Raw genomic sequence first — 18,726 nt, 5'->3', positions numbered from 1 at the left:
TAGTATGGCAAACCAATACATGTGTGTTGTTAGCAAAGAATATTTAGGCGGTGCAAACCAATACTCAATGCTTGTGGGGTCGTGTTTATATTTCTTCATCATAGGTCCTTCCACATGTTTGCTATATATCAAAACATCCTTTCACCTGTGTCTACTTCAGGAAAATATTCTTTCCTGTGTCTGCTTTAGCAAGACATCCTTTAACCTGTATGCCCCAGACAAACATCATTTGACATAACTGACTTTCCAAACAAACCAGAAGTTTCCACTTCAAATGGGCTGTAAGAAGCTGTAGGCTTCATTCCCCTCCCTGCCATGGCTTCACACCCACGGGTGGTGGTGCTTGCCTGTCTTTGTGCCCTTGGTCTCAGAAGCTTGTGTGTTGATGGCTCCTGGGTGTTTTCACATACCCAGGAAGCCTCTTCATGGCCAGGACCTGTGTCCTTGTAGGTACATGTCATGTGTCTAGACCACCCACTTCTCCCTCTTCTGTCCCCTGACTCATTCTTTTTCTCATTTTATGTCTCTTCCTAAATCACCAAATACATAGGCTGAGCCCAGACTCCTTTGACCCTGCTCTGGGAGGGCCTTCCCATCTGAGTTCCCCCTAGGGATGGATTTTGGACGCCTGGGGAACCATTTGTTCTGAAGCCACATTGATGGGCAAGGGCACCACCTGACTGACCTTGACATTCAACATCATCTTAAACTTGCTCTGCCTGCCAGTCACAGGCTCCCAAGTGTCCCCAGGGTGCCAATGAGAGCTTTTGGGGAGGAGGGAACCAGTAGAATGAGCATCCAGACAAGGGAGAGTCTGCACCTGCACGGGACCCAGGCCCTGCCACACACTATTCAATGCTTTGTGTGTTAGCTCACTCGATCCAACAGGCCTGTGGGATTCTTAGTCACTGTGCAGGGAAATAGCCCAAGACATCTTGTCACACAGAATCCTAGTTGTCTCTGTTCACGCTGTTGTGCCTCAGATACAGTTGTCATTTGTCAGGTGCTGTCCATCAAGACTGTTTTCTCACTTGTGCGTAATGGTGTGAGGCCACTCCACTCCTTACAGTGCAGCAGATGTCCCTGGGGGCTGCGGAGCAGAGGCCACCAATCAAGGGAGACTGTTTAACACACACACACACACACACACACACAGAGTCCCGTTGTAAAATACCCTCTCTCTTTCTGATCTGTCATCTGTGACTTTGTCCTTAATTTCCCATCTCTGGGTCAGTTCTGGGCTTGCCTGACCATTTTAGAATCAGTTCATATTATAAATAAGTAGTTCATAGAATAAACATATTAGGCCTAAGTGAAATAAATGGGCATTTATTCTGAGGATCCTGAGTCTTACAGTGATGCATAGGCCCAGGAAAGCGTTGTTTCCTTGTTACAGTTAACTGCCTAAATATGACTGGCAGACTGCTGGACAATCCTGAGTCTGGAAGTGAATGTTAAGGGTGTGGAAGTAGCACATAGTGGGCCCTTTAACCAGTTCTTTTCCTGTAGCCTGCTCTGGTACACGGAGTGTGAATGTTTTATTTCTTCCTCACATGGCAGTCATGGAGGATTATGGAGCATGCCACACTTGTTTCTAGGCACTACATCACATCCTTTGAGCCTTTGGTAAAATAAATAGGTAAAATAAAATAAATCTGTGTTTCTCTAAGCCTCCTGGACTGGTCAAGGTCTCCTAGTGTCTGGGCACTGTGGGTGCTTTCCGATTCAGGAGCGATTTTTCTGGGTTTCAGGTATCAGTACCCCACCATGGATGAGCTGGCTGAGATGCTGCCTCCTGTTCTTACACACTTAAGGTGAGTAGATTTTTGTAGTCTTCCCCGTCTTCCCCTCATTGCTACAAATGAAAGCCAGGCTTTCACTCAGATAAATGGATATTCCTTCACTGAGATCCGTGCCCACTCTGTCACCTTACTGTTTTGACTCTGTTGTCTTTATTGTCCCTAAACACAGTGATGTGCAAACAGAAGAGTCACTATGTTCATTGTGCTTAGTTGGGAGATGGGTGTAGTTGACAGTCACAATAAATGCTGTAAGCAAAGTGTGCCTGTGGTGTGTATCTCAGCAAGAGAGCATGGATCCAGCTCTCTGAGACTGATCCTTGCCATTAAGCAACATGAGCATAAAGAAGTCTGATGTTATGACAGATAAAAGAGCATTTATCTGTATGATAGATAAATGAGGCTAGGTAGGGAATGTCTTTCCTGGTGGGTGCCATATAGGCTAAGATGGAGAGCTAGGGTAGAAGGAAAGACCAATATGAGATCAGGTAGAAGAAAGGCATGTTGTAAAATCTGATAAGCATAGACCAGATCCCTTAGGTCTGAAAGATCAGATAAATGTGGACAGTCTCTTTGTTGGCATAAAGGAAAGACATTGAAGTATTTTAATCCTGGACTGAAACACAAGTTAGACTTTTAAAATGATTACTGTAAGTATATAAAATGTAACCCAGTAAAACTATTTAATTTAAGGAGTATTCCTGCTGCAGTCATTTATAGAGAAATAAAAGCTAAACTCAGGGATGAGGTAAATGACCAGAGTCACTGAGGAAAAAGATGAGGATAGCGTGATACTTCATTCTGTTAGGAGACGGATTAAATACATTTTAAGGACTGAAGACAGGGAGGGCTCAGCAGAGGTTCCTGCTCCTCCAGAGAACCTGAGTTTGGTTCCCAGCATCCACTAACACCTGCCTGTAGCTCCAGCCTCAGGGGGTCCAGCGTGCTTTATTGAACTCCACAGGCACCTTGCACTCAGCCTGTACATAGCCACACACAGATATACATAAATTCAAATAAAATCATCTTTAAAAATAAAAGAAAGTTTATTTATTTAAAAAAGTTGAAAATATACAAATGTAAAGTAGGTAACAGTGAAATTTTTCTGGGTAGTTTGACAAGATTTGTTGATGAATTTTGATGTAGTAGTAAAAATGATTCCCAAGATTGAGGGGTGTGTGTGTGTGTGTGTGTGTGTACATATATACCTGTAGATATATGTGTGTATATATAAATGTGTATAGATATATAAGAACAGACTGTCTCAACAGACCACATATACACACATGTATATAAACACATATATATAAGTATATGTATACACACATGTATACTTTTTTTTTTGAGGCAGTCTCTCTTATAGCTCTGGTTGGCCTGGAACTCAGAGATTTACCTGCCTCTACCTCCCAAGTGCTGGGATTAAATGTGTGCATCACTATGTACATAGCATATTCTATTTAACTACAAAAGCACAGTTGAAAGTAGATGGTGTTATCGTTGTTAGCATAGGTGCGGCACTAAAGGTTGTGAAGCATCCACTTGTATCCTTTCCATAGGTAGTTAACACTGTCAGTTGTTTATCTGTCCTATTCACAGTATGAAGAGCATCATTGGTATTGGGGTTGGAGCAGGAGCCTACATTCTCAGCAGATTTGCAGTAAGTACAAAGTACCTGCCCACTAGCAAGTCCCCTACGAGTTGGACAAGTGCAGCATGCCCCCCTCTGCTGAAGCAACCAAAATCCTGTCTTCCCCAAGTACCCATTCAAGGGAAGATGACTTCATCCCATTTGGAGAGCCTGGTCTCCAGGTGCTAGTCAGGTTTCTAGGTAAATGCTCCATAGCACCTCTCTGCAGTCTTCCCTTCTGTCAGACAGGAGGCACTGAGGCATAGACCAAGCTGCTGACCTCATCCACTGCTTTAGGAGAAGTGGGGAGTGGGCGTCTCACACAGTTGTCTTTGTCTCTCTCAGCTCAACCATCCAGAGCTGGTAGAAGGTCTTGTGCTCATTAACATTGACCCGTGTGCTAAGGGCTGGATTGACTGGGCAGCTTCCAAAGTAAGTACTGGGGGGTAGTGTGTGTCTGCTCATTCTCTGGTCCCTTAGAAATTTACCTTTACGCAGTTTAAGGGCAAAATGTGGAGTTTTTTTTTGTTGAGCATGGTGAACTGAACATGTTATGTAGGTATTTCTGACATCCAGCTTTAACAACAGCCCCGCTCAAAAGGTTTTAAGTGTGCAACTTACAAACATTTACACGCGTCATCGCCACTCAGCTGGCATGTAGAATCGGACTGACATGCCTTGCCATGTTCTGACTTCTATTACGAAGGGACAGGCTCCGTCTGTTCTGGAGCTTCATGTAACTGGTATTTTAGATTGTAGTCTTCTGTGTCTGGCTTCTTCCCCTTATCATTGCAACAGCAACAAAGGATTTTCTGTCCTTGTGTGCTTTTCTTCCTTGGGGTAGAGGGACCCCCTTCACATGCTCAACAAGCACCTCACTGCCATGCTACCCCAACCCTGAGCATCCTTTTAGAAGGTCTAGCTTAGAACTCTCTTCTCCTCAAAGGCAGTGATGTCACTGCCTTTTTTTTTTTTTTTTTTTTGGAATATTCTTGCAAAATTCCTTTTAAAATCTTCTGCCCTTCTGATAGGGTTCCTCATTCAACATAAAAATATTTTAGATATTAGTCTCTTGCTAAATTCTTGTAGCTTAGATATCTTCTCTTAGCCTGGCTTGCATTTTTAGTTGCTTAATAAATAAAATGGATGACTCATTATCTCTAGTAAACATAGAAACAGCTCTTTTCTACTGTTCCACTTGTCATATTGATTATTAATGTTTACCACATGGAAAATGAAGGATTTTGGTCTCTAAAATATGTGCCACCAGATAGAAAACAAAGTAAGTATGCTAATGGCCTATCAAAAATAAATATGCTAGTGACCTGTCACATATAAAATCTCCATGCTAAACCCGAGCCAAAGAGAGATCCTGGGAAAACACGTTCACTGTTTACAGCTTCCAGTCGAAGCAGTCTGTTTTCTTATTGAAGGACAAGTGGTATTTCTGTGATTTAATATAAATCTATGGATGTCAAACTGAAAGCAATGATGTTTTCCATAAGAGAAAAAGAACTCAAATTTCATATCCTGCTAAAAGATGACTAATGTCATAATTTCATTTTTAAATACTTTGTAGTTACCATGAGTGTCTTTGTAATTTGCCACTGAAAGAAGTTTCTCCAGAGGTCTATGACCCTGTTTATCACATGTGTCATAGATTTTTATTGACACCCAAACCCATGATATCCAGTATTTTGGTATCTGAGAACTTTATAGTGATGTAGATCTAAGCAGAGGGTTAATAATGATCTTTAAAGAAATTAACACGTATCCAATGCTTACTGTATAGCAGCCAGTGTTCTTAAATTCACCAAGTGAATCAATACATTATTTAAGGTCATATAGCTAGAACTCACCAAGCCAGAATATTTGTGAAACCATTGTAAGACAAAAAAGGTGACACAATCTATGTACCAATAATAGAGGGTTAAAAAAAAAATAGTAAGGGTAGAACAGTGTATGCCCAAAGAATTATGTCCCTTAAGCCAGACGTGAGAGGAGAATAGAGTCTGAGGTGAACTGGCGTAAGGACAAGCTTATCCAGGCCAGGCTTGGTAGCCATTCCTTTAATCCCAGCACTCTGGGAAGCAGAAATAGGAGGATCTCTGTATAGACCATCCTGGTCTACAAAGTGAGTTCCACGACAGCCAAGAAAACCTGCCTTAAAAAACAAGAAAAATCTATCCAGGGCTGGCCATGGTGGCATCCCACTGCTCAAGGCAGGGACAGGCTAGCCTAGTCTACTTATCCAATTCCAGGCAAATGAAATCCTACATATATTTTCTGCCTACCAGCAGACTAGATTCTGAACAATCTGTCTGTCTGTCTGCCTGTCTGTCCCTACATGGGTTTCTCTTTGGGGAATATTGCCTCCCCTGGCTTTGGATGGAGAGTACTAACAATGCTGTTGCCACTAGCTGTGGAATCCTCCCCCAGCCTGACTTATGTAAATGTCTGTCTAGTATGTGGATGTCCTGACCCCCACGCTTAGACAGGGAGCAGCCTGGTGACATTTATAGAGCACATTGGGTCTCTGAGCATTATGGATAGGACAGCCCGTTAAGTGAGCTGGGTCATTACTCACACTCCTCTCTCACTGCAGCCTGAGGCTCACTGACAGCCCTTGGGTGATCTCAGGCCATCTTTCTTCCCTAACCTTTCACCCATGGCCAAGGCTCTACCAAACCTCCTTCCCTGCATTCCCAGCTCCACCTCATCCAAGTCCTCAGAGGGAATTCCATCCAGAACCCAGGCAGAAGCTTAACGGGGAACTGGCAAGATGAGTTGAGCTGAAATTTGTTTCTGAAAATAGACTGTCTCCAGATTTACACAGATTGCCGCATTTATTAGACTGTGAGATGCATCGTTTTGAAATGGGAAGAATTGGGAGAGAAATGTTCAAATGTGAGAACATTCTGTAAATATAGCTTGTCCTCCCACTCCCTGAAATAAAGATGGCTAAAACTGGAAGGAACCTTATTTTTTGTGTCTTGGATGACATCTTGGGCAGGGTGTAAGTCGATCTCTACCCGCCATCAACCCAGGGAAAATGCAGAACTAGGGGCAGGGAGGAGGCAGCAGAGGCCACAGTCCCAGACTGCACATTTCAGAGCACTACCTAACATGTTTCCTCACGCGTTCCTTCAACCCTCCTTTTCCCTCTCCACCCCCTTCTCTCTCTCCTTTTTAGCTTTCTTTTTGTCTTTTTCTTTTTGAGATTAGGTCTCCCAAGGTCACTAGGGTTAATCTCCAAGTCCTGTGCTAAAATAAACTAAACCTTCTACCCTGGCCTTCTGAATTCATGGGTCTGTAGGTGTAACTATAAAATACCCTGCTACAATGCCCCTATTTCAAAGTATGCCATACTACCTTAGAATGGAAATCTAACCATTTTCAGACTTCCTATGTTTCTTTGAAAATACTGTGTCACACAAATATATCACACTAAATTTGTAGGGTTTGTTTGGTTTGAAAAAGTGGTCTATGTAGCATATGCTGACCAGTAACTTCCTATACATCCAGTCTAACCTCAAACTGTGGTCCTCCTCTCTTAGCCTCTCTCATCCTAGTAACTGGGATTACAGTTGTTTGCGACCATGCCCTGTGACCTCTTGTTTTATTGAGGAATAATGTTTGGACAGAAAAGTACACCTTCCTTTAGTGGACAGCCTGTGAAATGCTCACACATGCTAGCTCTATTAACACCGTTTTGGGTTTTTTTGGGGTGTTTTTTGTTTTGTTGTTGTTGGTTTTTCGAGACAGGGTTTCTCTGTATAGCCCTGGCTGTCCTGGAACTCACTTTGTAGACCAGAGTAATTCGCCTGTCTCTACCTCCCAGTAGAGTGCTCAGATTAAAGGCATGCGCCACCACGCCCAGCTTAACACCATTTTTTATCTTTTAGCTCTCAGGTTTTACCACCAACATTGTGGACATAATTCTGGCTCATCACTTTGGTCAGGTAAGCACCAGTGCTTGTACAAAAAGCCTTCCTGTGCTTCAGGAAAGAAAGAGGCTCCTTGCAATGCGTGGATCCTGCAGAGAGCATGCAGTCAGAAGGGCACGTGGGCCTGCAAAGGCTAGCCCTGCAGGAGGGGCTTCTCTCAGCCTCACGGATCTTGGCACTCAGAGAGAAACAGAAAACAGCCTCTCCCCACCTGTCCCCCGTGAGCAGAATGCCATCTGGGTATGTTTGACAACACCAGTGCCTCAGCAGACAGCTTTAGAGCCACCAGGAGGTTCAGGAAGGGCTTCACAGGAATAAACATTTCAGAGGAGACAAGCAAAGAGCGCTGAGCTACTGCTATTGGGAAAGGAGCTTAGAGATGACCTCATCCAGCCAGGGACCAAGGGACACTGGTGTCCAGCAGGAGGGCTGCTGTCCTGGGATGGACAGCTGTTGGTGGTGGATTTGCCTCCAGTCCTGATTTTTAAGGGAAAGTGAGTGATGGAGACACTGAGCGATGAGGTGCGGAGCTGTGAGGGGCTGGGGTGTGGAGGGGCAGTTACAGGGAGGTGCGGAGGCTGCTCAGTTAGTCTGCATCCTTAATTCTAAATACCCCTAAAGGAGAATGGAAGGTCGGGATAGAGCAGGCTGTCACCACCTACTGGTTATGTGCGTGCTGAGTAGTTTTTATTTTATCTGGTGTAGGTGGTATAAGCCTGGATCTTCTAAAAGAAGAGCCAGTGCTCTTAACCACTTAGCAATCTCTCCAGCACCTTGGCTTAATTTTAAGAGAGGGAAAACAAAGGCCTTAAACACAGCACAATATACCACCATTGTCCACATGAAAGTGATGGAGCTGACATTTGAATCAGGGTCTAGTTCCAAAGTTATAGTCTTCCTGTTATTATTTTCTTTTTTTTTTCATTTTATTTTTTACTAATATTATACATTTAGAAAGAGGAGCTTATTCAGGCTTATTATAGAAAATGTATGAAACAGCCATTTCCTGTTTCTCATAGGCAATCACTTTAGGTCGTCTGATTCCCTGCTCGCTTGCTTTTGACAGTGTCTGTCCCCAGGATCGGCATCAAACTTGGATGCTCTTCCTTCAGCCTCCCAAGTGCTGGGATTTTAATCTGGTTTTTTGTGGGTAACCTCCGTCCATATTGTATTCTTGTCAAAGGGGGCATAACTCCCATATACTGTGATGCACATACTGTAAGTGTGTGCCTCTGGCCTTCGTCCTATGGATTCTCTTATATATCTACATATATTATTGTATAAAACGTCTCCATACAAAGAGAACAAAGAGGTTCTCTTCTTCCTATTCATTAATCCCCCTAAACACACTCACTGTTCCATTACCGCTCTTCTTTACTTTTGCCTATTTTTTAATTTAAAATAGGTAAAATCATAGGATATACTGCCTGGGCCTGGCATTTTTTGCTCTATATAACTATCTTTGGTATATCCATTTACCAGTTGGTGCCCTGGTTTGACACAGAATATGAAACTGAACTCTGATGGGGCCCATAAGTGTTGTTGATCTTAGAAGATGTAAGCCATTCAGTGTTGGTACATTAATTACTCTCCACACCACCCCCAGCCCCTCCTGAGCACAGTGGCTCTTGTCACTGAAAATACAAACTAAATAAGATGAACGTGTTCTGCCGCTCAGTTTACTGGTCTTTTCTTCCACTCGTTCTAGGAGGAGTTGCAGGCCAATTTGGACCTCATTCAAACCTACAGACTGCACATTGCTCAAGATATCAATCAAGAAAACCTCCAGCTCTTCCTGGGTTCCTATAATGGGTAGAGTTGTCTCCCAACCCTTTAGTTAACTGTGTAGTCCACCTCTAAAATCTGCCTGACATTCAAGGAAGCAGAGAGGAGAAATAACTCCTGCCATGGTTGTTTAATGGGATTGCCTACGGTGTTTGATCATTCTAGGATGGAAGGGCTGTAAGAGAGATTTTTAAAAGAGCTTTAAAGAAGTACACTGTGAGTTCTAAAAACAGTTGCAGTTTCTAGGCTCTTTTAAGGGAAAAAAAAAAAGAAAAGCCAAATTAGCATATATTTAGAAAAAGCAATTAATGCTGAGGTCCAGAGGAAAGCCAAGCACGTGTAGGAAGGGGGGGGGGTGTCACTGGGGCTTGGTTTTAATGCTGTTTGCTGCCGTCTTGTCATGAAGCAGGCAGGGTAGCATGTGGATGTAAGTCAACTCCTTTCTTCTTGATTATTTCAAAATTTACTGTCATCTCTCTCCCTGTCCAAGGGTAGGCTGAGGAGAGAGCACTGATTCTTACCCTAGGAATAGTTTTCCAGAGAAGGAATGTGGTGGGGAAGGCTGCATGAGTCAGCTGTACATTTGCAGAGATACACAGCCAGGAAGGCCCAATGCCAGTATTTAAATCTGGTCTGGAGAGCTTTCCTATTTTTAATTGAAATAACGATAAAAGTCCTGTGCAAAGCTATTATAAGTAAGATTCTCTTCCTACATAAAAGTACACCATTCCTTCTTCAAGGGAATGTGCTCACGTCTACAGACCACTTGGAAATTCAGTCAGCCTTGAGGATTTCAGCAGTGCAGCCGCTTGAGTTTTCAAGCTCTCCCCCTTCTTAGCATCCCACAAACCCTGTTGTTCTTATTCTGTAGCACACACGTGCCATGGAAGCGGCTGCTCAGGGCACCGCTCGGGGCCCTTCCGTCCTCAGGTGTGAGGACAGTCAGTGTTCCTAGACCATCACACTCTGGAGGACATGTCCAGGAGACACACGAAGGCCCTGGTTTTCCTGTAAATGATGCTGATTCTGCTTTGTTTGTCTAGGCGCAGAGACCTGGAGATCGAAAGGCCTATACTGGGCCAAAATGATAACAGATTGAAAACGCTAAAGTAAGTGCCTGTCTCCCCACTGAGTCGCTGCCTGCCACGACTGATCCGTGTTCAGCAGTGTTGGTGCTCCCTTGCTGACCGAGTGCTCTTCTTCCCCCTGGTCCTAGGTGTTCTACCTTACTGGTGGTGGGGGACAATTCACCTGCTGTGGAGGCTGTGGTAAGTGGTGCTGATGTAGTCCAGCATGTATGGCAGGCACCCTGCCGACACTGTAGACACATGATCACACTAGGTCATGCTGTGTCTAATCGCATCCACCAGGTTCTACTGTGACATACTTTGAAAATTAGTTCCCCAGAAGTATCACCAGGTCTCCTCAGATTGATCAGTGTGGTCCTTGATGGCTCTGTGTGCCACTGTCCACTCTGGCAGTAACTGTCAGATGTTTACAGTCAGCCTTCCACTTGGGAAGTTACCACCACACATCCAGTAGGCGCAGAAGCTACAGAGAGCCTTTCCATATCCTTTCCCTTGTGTTGGATTAAATAACATGTTCCATTATTTTTAAGGTATAACTTATCCAAATAAATAAGGCCATTTTATTTTACTTCCACACTCCTGTTTTTAGAGAGGTGTGGCTTCATCTGAAATACAGAGAGCCCACTTCTATAATCACGGACCCACCTCTCTTGCCAGAGCCCCTCATGCCTCTAATGGTAGGAACTTAAGAGTTATCCCCGAGATATCAAGGAGAAAGCCCCCATGTGCTATTGACACCTGGTTGTGCTCACTAATTCAGCATCATTTGGAGCATCTCCTATTCAATGTTGAGGAGTAACAGATGCTATCTCTGTTCCAGGATTTAGGAAATGCAAAGATGTGTCAGAGACCAGTGATCAGAGGTAGAGCATTAGCTTTGTCTCCAACCCTGCCTGAAAACACACACAGCCTCAGTGACTGTGGTTAGTTAAATGTGGAGGCATAGTACATTATATGAATTACAAAGTAGTGAAGAGTGGAAAGCATAGTTTATTATGCAGAGACAGAAGTTGATTTCCTAGAAAATATTTATGGCTTGTCTACTATACTCTGAGCACTGTGACTAGAATATTTTAAAATTCTACCTGTAGAATCGTGTTTTCTGTACAAAAAGGATACGTTTTTTTTACCCCACCTGCATTGTCCCTCACATAGAGCAGACTGAGCCTCTGACCCGAGCTTGGCTTCTCGATCATCTCCTGGTTTTAGAGGAGTTGTGTAAGCCTGCCCTTCAGTAATCCTGAGATCCCAAGTTCACCTGGATTGCTGATTCTTGCATAGGTAACTCGATCCACTCCCTGACCGCTCACTGCCTCCTCAGTACCACACTTGTGCCACTGCTCTGCTAAAGCACTCAAACCCTGTCAGCTCAGTCAGCTCCATGCCTCCCGGAGTTTGCCTTTGTGGGTGTCGGCACTGTACACTCGCCACCACAGTGACTTGCGTGCCCTGCACAGTCCTCCTTTTTCCACCTCTGCACGTCTCCAGGCACCCACCTCTTCTTGTCTGTCTCTAAAAACCCTACTGGTCTTCTGTGTGTTCATTGCACACAGCAGTGATGGTTTTGAACTGACTTCATTTTCCTTTTTGGTATGTATGGTCACACATGTTCCTGGATCCCCAGCTCTTATCATAGCTTCTGTGTGTATATTCTTAGAAAATGTGATAAGGAAAAGTTGTTTGATTAAGTGATTAAATTTGATTAAAATTGTTTGATAAAAATTATTTGATCGGGCTGGTGAGATGGCTCAGTGGGTAAGAGCACCCGACTGCTCTTCTGAAGGTCCAGAGTTCAAATCCTAGCAACCACATGGTGGCTCACAACCATCTGTAATGAGATCTGACTCCCTCTTCTGGTCTGTCTGAAGACAGCTACAGTGTACTTACGTATAATAAATAAATAAATCTTTAAAAAAAAATTATTTGATTAAAATATTGGCCTGCTGGAGGTATATGGCTCAGTGATAGGGCATATACTCAGAGATAATCTTCCCAGACCGTTTTCTTGGAGGACACGCTCATGGATATAAGGAGCCAAGATCACAAACAAGGAGACGAGGCAGGCCATCATCCCCGATTTTGATGACCATCACAATGGAACAGTCACAAAGAATTCAGCTTCACACTGGAGAGCCAGAGATCTTGAGTCAGAAAAGTCAGAGGCTGGGGCGTGGCAGCCGTCCGTCTGTCCATCCATTCCCTCCAGGCAGGAGGGGCTGAGCAGGGAGGTGGACACAGGCTTAGGCCCATCGGACACAACTTAGTCCAACTGTGCTGGGAAGGCATGGAGGAGATCCAGTAGGGCGGGGCCACAGTCCTGTTCACCTCTCTGAGAAGGGAGGTGCCTGCCCACATGTCTTAGGGACTTTAGAGTCATTGTGCTATTCAGTAAAGACAAGGAAATGACAGATTTTTTTTTTTTTAGATAAACTCTGAGCCATTAGCCCAGCAAGCATCACATATGACCTAATCTCTCTGATTGTCAGGTCACTAACATGGTAATTCTAGCAGCTTATAGAACTGTCTTCTTTTTCAGGTTGAATGTAATTCTCGCCTCGACCCTGTAAATACAACTTTGCTAAAGGTAGTGTATTTGCTCTCATAGCTGACCATTGTGATAACTGAGGTACACTCCAGCTCTGTGTTTTCAGCTACACTGTGTGATTCTCTTCTCCCCACTTATGGGCGTTTGTGTTTGTTCTCTCTGTCTCTGTCTCTGTCTCTCTTTCTCTACCCCCGCCCCCCCCCCCCTCTGGAAGGATAAGAAAAAAATTCATGAATTACATTTATGTATTTATTGGTGGGGAACAACACATGCCAAGGCACACTTGGAAGTTAGAATAACTTCCTTCTCTCCTTCTCTCCTATGGGCCTTAGGGAGGGCACTCAGGGTATCAGGCTCAGCTGTAAGCACTGGGACCCTCCGAGCCATCTCACCAGCCCAGAGAATATATTTTCTAAATTACTGATATCCTGCCCACTGAAGAAAATATCTAATAAAAATTTGTTTAAAAAAAAAGAAATATGTAGTGAAATATTAGTGTCTGTTTTCTATATGTTTTTAGATCATAATATCAGAGGAGCTGGAGGTCTAGGCATGGTGGTGCATTCCTTTAATCCCATCACTCAGAAGGCACAAGTAGATTTTTAGTGAGATTGAGACTAGCCTGAGCTACAAAAAGATGCTGTCTAAAGAAAAAAAAAAAAAAACGGCTGAGATAATGACCTACACTTAAAATTCCAAGTCATAGGAGGCTGAGGATTGCTATAAGTTTGATGCCAGCCTGCGCTACATAGTGAGTTCCAGGCTATCCTGGCCTACAAAACAAACAGGCAAATAAAGATTAGAAGATCTATAACCCCATACCTGTTTCCTCCATTTATGTTATAAACATTTTCCTATTCTACTGAAAATTAAGTAAACATTACAAAATTACAAGAAATAAAGTAATGAATGCTTTATTTCCTGAGTTCTTTGTTTTGTTTTGTTTTGTTTTTCAAGATAAGGTATTTCTGTATAACAGCCTTGGCTGTGCTCAAACTCACTTTGTAGACCAGGCTGGCCTCAAACTCAGAGAGAGAGAGAGAGATCTGCCTGCCTCTCCTTCTCCAGTGTTGGGATTAAAAGTATGTGCTACCATGCCTGGCCCCTGTTGTATTTTTAAGGAAACATCTAAGCACATCTTAGTGATAAAGGATACAGATTTTTTTTTCTCTTAGGCCACTTATATTTGTCATACATTTCTAGATTATCAAGAGTATCATAAGTGTCCCCCAGACAGAAGTTCCATTGTCCAAACAGATCTCTGCTCATGTGTTTGGGGACCTGGCCTAGTGGCCTGCTGCCACTGCTTGGACTCCATCATCCGCAGGACTCCCAACTTCTTCCCTTTTTCTCTCTCTCAAGTGTGTGTCAAAGGGAAGCCTTGTTGCCTCAGCAACACGTAGCTCTCAGAACACACATAGGCCTGGTGCTCTGAGGCTGCCTAACTCACAGTGCTCTGGACTGCAGGGGACCAATAGGCTACTCTAAAATATGGAAAAGAAATTTATGGCTTCAAATTTGATTTTTACAAATTTGATAGTACCAACAAAACAAAACAAAACAAAAAACAAACTGCTTGGGAGGTTAAAAAAATCAGGAATCGAAGTCCATTCTCAGCTGGATGGCAAGTTCAGGCTACATAAGACCCAGTTTCACAAAACACTGGACCACCTAGATGGCTCAGCAAGTAAAGGCGCTCACTGCCATGCCTCACAGCCCTGACAGCCTGAGTTGACAGCGAAGAGAATTGACTCCCACCAGTTATCATCTTTGTCCACACACAAGCACACACGCAGGCGCGCGCGCGCGCGCACACACACACACCCACACCCACCACCAGGCATGACGTGCATAAACACACACACATTATATAAATGCAACTTTAAAATGTAATAAGAACTAATGGGGGCTGGAGAAGAGGCTCATTGGTTAAGAGTGCACACTACCCTTGAAGGGCATGGTGTGGAGCTGTCCACTGAAGGTGATGACATCCTCTCACCAGCCCTCCACTGCCTTTAGCTTCCCTAGGCAGGGCAGAGTCTTATGGCCCCTTCTCTTCCTCCTCATCTTCCTCCTCCTTTTCTACTTCTTTTTCTTCTTCTTTTTAAGACACAGTAGCTCCCCTATGTGGTTCACAGCTTGCCTGGAACTCACTATGTAACCTAGACTGACCTTGCCCCAGTTAAGGTCAAAGGGCTTTCATTAGAGCCCCGTGCAGCAGTGTCTTACTTCTAACTAGTTTTTAGCTTCAAAACTTTGCAAAAGTCCCCAGCCACACTAGTTTGTTTCATTTTATATTTGTCAGATTACGTGGTTGTTTCTCAGGCTTGTTTTTCTCAAATTCTAATGCCTTTTGTGACATCCTTCTGTCTTAAATAATGGCTCCCATTTAAAGGATTTTAATTCCATCAATGAATATATTATATTCATTGATGGAATTAAATATGTGTGTGTGTGTGTGTTATATACATATATAATATATATAGTATATATATATATAGTGTATATATAGTATATATACGCACCATTATATATCTATATCTATATGAGTATTTTGCCTGCAAGTGTATGTTTGAGTGTGTGTGTGTGTGTGTGTGTGTGTGTGTGTGTGTGTACATCATGTGCTTGACTGGACTGGTGGTGTCCAAGAAGGTCAAAAAAAGGTGGCAAATCCTTTAGGTCTGGAATTGCAGAGTGTGTGGACTGCCATATGGGTGCTGGGGATCAAACCCTCGTCTTCTAGAAGAATAAAACATGCTCTAATTACTGAGCCATCTCTCGAGACCTTTCATATCCCTTTAAATTGAGGCAAGTCAGCGGAATAGCCCCTCTCTGAGGTCAGGTCATATCATCTGAAAAGAGGATGTTGGTTTTGTCTGGCCAACACGCACTGGAAACAGTGCTAAGTACAGACTGGCAGATGCTACACCTCTGTCACCGAGTTAGAAATGCTAGTTCTCTGGCCTCATTGCATACCTATTCAGTCAGAATCCTCGAGGTAGAATCCAAGAGTCAGGATTTAACAGGGGATTCCAGTACACACTAGCAAAGCTGTAAGACGGCCCGATGAAAACCCTTCAAAGGTGAAGAGCAGCACTGGCAGACCCAGCTGGGGAAGGTGGGGAGGGGCCTGACAGCTCTCCCCTCCTGATGACATCATACCCTTTGTCATAGAATAAGGACAATAAAGAGATGAAGGGGACTAGAAAGCAGACATGGTGACACAAACCTGTGTCCAGGTACTCAGGCTAAAGTGAAGGACTGAGCGATTAACTTCTTTGGGTACAAGCAAGGCCAGGGTGAATGGTGTAGCTGGCAACACTGCCAGCCCAAAGAGAGGCCTGAAAGCCAAGCCTTAGCATCCTGTGGATGGGCAGCCTGAGTGTCCCTCTCAGGTATTGCCAATGCCAAGGCATAGAGCGAACTGAAGTGATCCAAAGATGATGCAGTTAAGCATCAAGGAGCCTACCATTAAGCCCTGCCCTTTGGACTTGGGATGGTGAGGGCACTCGGCTCAGGGGAGGTCCACTGACTTAGGTGTTCTTCCTCTTCTAGATGGCAGACTGTGGAGGACTGCCCCAAGTAGTTCAGGTAAGGAAGGAAGTGTTCATAATAGTTACACACATACACACACACACACACATATATACACACACACAGACACACACACACATACACACATTGCTCCCTCTCTACCTATGCAGAAATTAATGCCGTCTTTGTTTGTCCCCATAGCCTGGGAAGCTCACCGAGGCCTTCAAGTACTTTTTGCAGGGAATGGGCTACAGTGAGTAGTATACGTTTTCTATTTATTATAAATGTATAGGTAATAGGGTAAGTTTACATCTAGGAGGCCCCAGTTGTCAGGACATGCCCCGTGTGCTTGTCAGCCTTCAGGTAGAGAACAACAGAGTACAGAGCGATCGTCCATCTGTGCATGTGTTAGGCGGACAGCTAAATGTCCTCAGACTAAGACTGATTTTGTTGGTTTCTTTTCTTTTGTTCCTTGAGACTGGGTATCTGTGTAGCCCTGGCTGTCCTGGAACTCTGACTCTGTAGACCAGGCTGGCCTCGAACTCAGTGATCCCCCTGCCTCTGCTTCCCAAGTGCTGGGATTAAAGGTATGTGCTACCATACTTGTCTTTAGGAAGTGGCATTGAGCACGCTGAGGCTCAAGAATGTTGAGCATTGCCTCCTAGGGCAGCCAGTAAACAGCATAGCCGTGGCTGACCCTCAGCGTCTGACTCCGGGCTCACATCTTAACCACTGAGGCTTTGACTGCCTTAGCCATGAGTCAGAGCATGTGGTACATCTGAACCCAGCAGATGTACTTCGTGCCCACAGAAACAAAGTAGAAACTCCAGGAGGAAAGAGGAGTGTCATTAGTAAAATCTGTTCTGCCAAGAGATGAGCTGGCAGTGTATGTCCACACATGTGTGTATGTCATGTCCACACATGTGTGTGTCATGTCCACACATGTGTGTATGTCATGTGCTGCCGTGTTGGGTTTTTACCTCTCAGACCCCTGAACTTTCTCATTTGTCACAGAAATTTACACTTCTCGAGGGTTTTAACCCCAGTACAGAACTCTGCCTAGCAGGCAGTATTTCCATCTTTGTCCATTGGATGGTGACCATTGAGAGCTGCCTCAGAAGTTGGGCCCTGGGTTCAGAACTGTAGCTGACAGGAAGACCATGTGTGTCTTGTCGAGAGTGGCTATGTTGTCCCCGTCTGTGAGCTGCTACCAACCGAGCCCACACACAGCCCTCTGGCTCATCAGGAGGAAGAGTCCCCTCCTTGCCTGTTCTCATCCTTTCCCAAAAATACCTGACGATGCAGCTGGGTCCTAGTCCAGGGTAGGGTGACTGTATAGGATGAGGGTGGAATAGGTTCCCTGGTCTGTTGAGAGTCATGGCATTAAAGTGCATACATCAGACTCTTCTCTGGGACCTTGACAGAAACGTTCATCCCTGGCCAAATATCCTGTTAGCATCATCTAGGCAGCCAAGGTTGTCACTTAGTCCTTGTGGGTCACTAACCTGCCTTTTCCTGTGTCCATCCTGCTTCCAGTCCCGTATGTGCAGCTCAGTCACCTCAGCAGCGAGTCAGGTACCTTCTTGTGCTGGCCCTGCCCGCCTCCCAACTTTGCTCTTCCTGCTGCATTGGCTGCCTGCCGCATGTCCGCGGTTTCCCTGTACAGTGAGAGCCCGATAGAACAGGGCTCAGTGTGTTCTGAGTTAACCCTACAGAGCAGGCCTGCTCCCTGGAAGAAAAGAGGATTCCATAGAACTGCCCAGGCAGCCTCTCCCCCTCAGCCAGGGTGACAGCCCCAGCAAAAGCTCAGCAGGGAGGGCCCCTCTCTCACTGCCACCACAACTACCTGTTTGCTAATCCTTGACTCAAGGTAAAATAGCATCTGTGAGCAGATAATGGTATCCTTTGATCCCAGTAACGAACAGGGAAATGACTGATGATCTAGAATAATAGATAGTGAGTCATTTCCGGTAAGGCCCTGTGCAGGCCATGCTAATACTGAAAGGATCTTACAGTCAAAGTAGTAACAGTAGCAAAAAAGGAGTCTAAATTAAACATCCCCAGAGTCCCTCCCCTCTCAGTCCCTGAACCCAACAACCCGTCCCTCATCCCTGTGTAGAGATCAGCTCCAAAACACCTTCTCTCCCCTCTCCCCATCCGTGTCTCCTACCCAGAGGGCAACAGTAGCCTGTGGACACGGATGGTAGTCTTGTTGTATCGGGCTTGCACTGTGTTTGTGAAATACCTTCCTACTTGTGTGGTTTGTTGTTCTTTCTTTGGATTAGTCTTGCATGCACTGCAGGTTTTGCTGACCAGTGTCTGTTCCCAGAGCCACCTCCTAATCACTGTATGAATGGCGTGGGCACAGCTAAGAGGCTCTACTCTGTAGGGTTTCCCGTCC

The 18,726-nt window shown here is 44.6% G+C and overlaps 1 protein-coding gene across 5 annotated transcripts in view; it reads left to right on the top strand.

Moving 5' to 3' along the window:
* Positions 1–18,726, top strand: part of LOC110309491 (protein NDRG3) — a 64,810-nt gene that overhangs the window by 44,327 nt on the left and 1,757 nt on the right. For 3 of the 5 annotated variants that reach the window (XM_021182192.1, XM_021182202.2, XM_021182226.2), the window contains 11 exons: positions 1,752–1,814; positions 3,396–3,456; positions 3,772–3,858; positions 7,332–7,388; positions 9,082–9,185; positions 10,202–10,267; positions 10,375–10,426; positions 12,783–12,830; positions 16,347–16,382; positions 16,527–16,578; positions 17,862–17,900. In XM_021182192.1, the coding sequence (XP_021037851.1) occupies positions 1,752–1,814; positions 3,396–3,456; positions 3,772–3,858; positions 7,332–7,388; positions 9,082–9,185; positions 10,202–10,267; positions 10,375–10,426; positions 12,783–12,830; positions 16,347–16,382; positions 16,527–16,578; positions 17,862–17,900 (665 nt within the window). The remainder of the gene's footprint in view (positions 1–1,751; positions 1,815–3,395; positions 3,457–3,771; positions 3,859–7,331; positions 7,389–9,081; positions 9,186–10,201; positions 10,268–10,374; positions 10,427–12,782; positions 12,831–16,346; positions 16,383–16,526; positions 16,579–17,861; positions 17,901–18,726) is intronic. The other 2 variants (XM_021182218.2, XM_029473870.1) reach the window with 1 other exon arrangement.

This window comes from Mus caroli, chromosome 2, assembly GCF_900094665.2.
Source record: "Mus caroli chromosome 2, CAROLI_EIJ_v1.1, whole genome shotgun sequence".
Taxonomy (NCBI): domain Eukaryota; kingdom Metazoa; phylum Chordata; class Mammalia; order Rodentia; family Muridae; genus Mus; species Mus caroli.
Note: the sequence above shows the minus strand (reverse complement) of the source record. Positions and strands in the feature narration are given on the sequence as shown.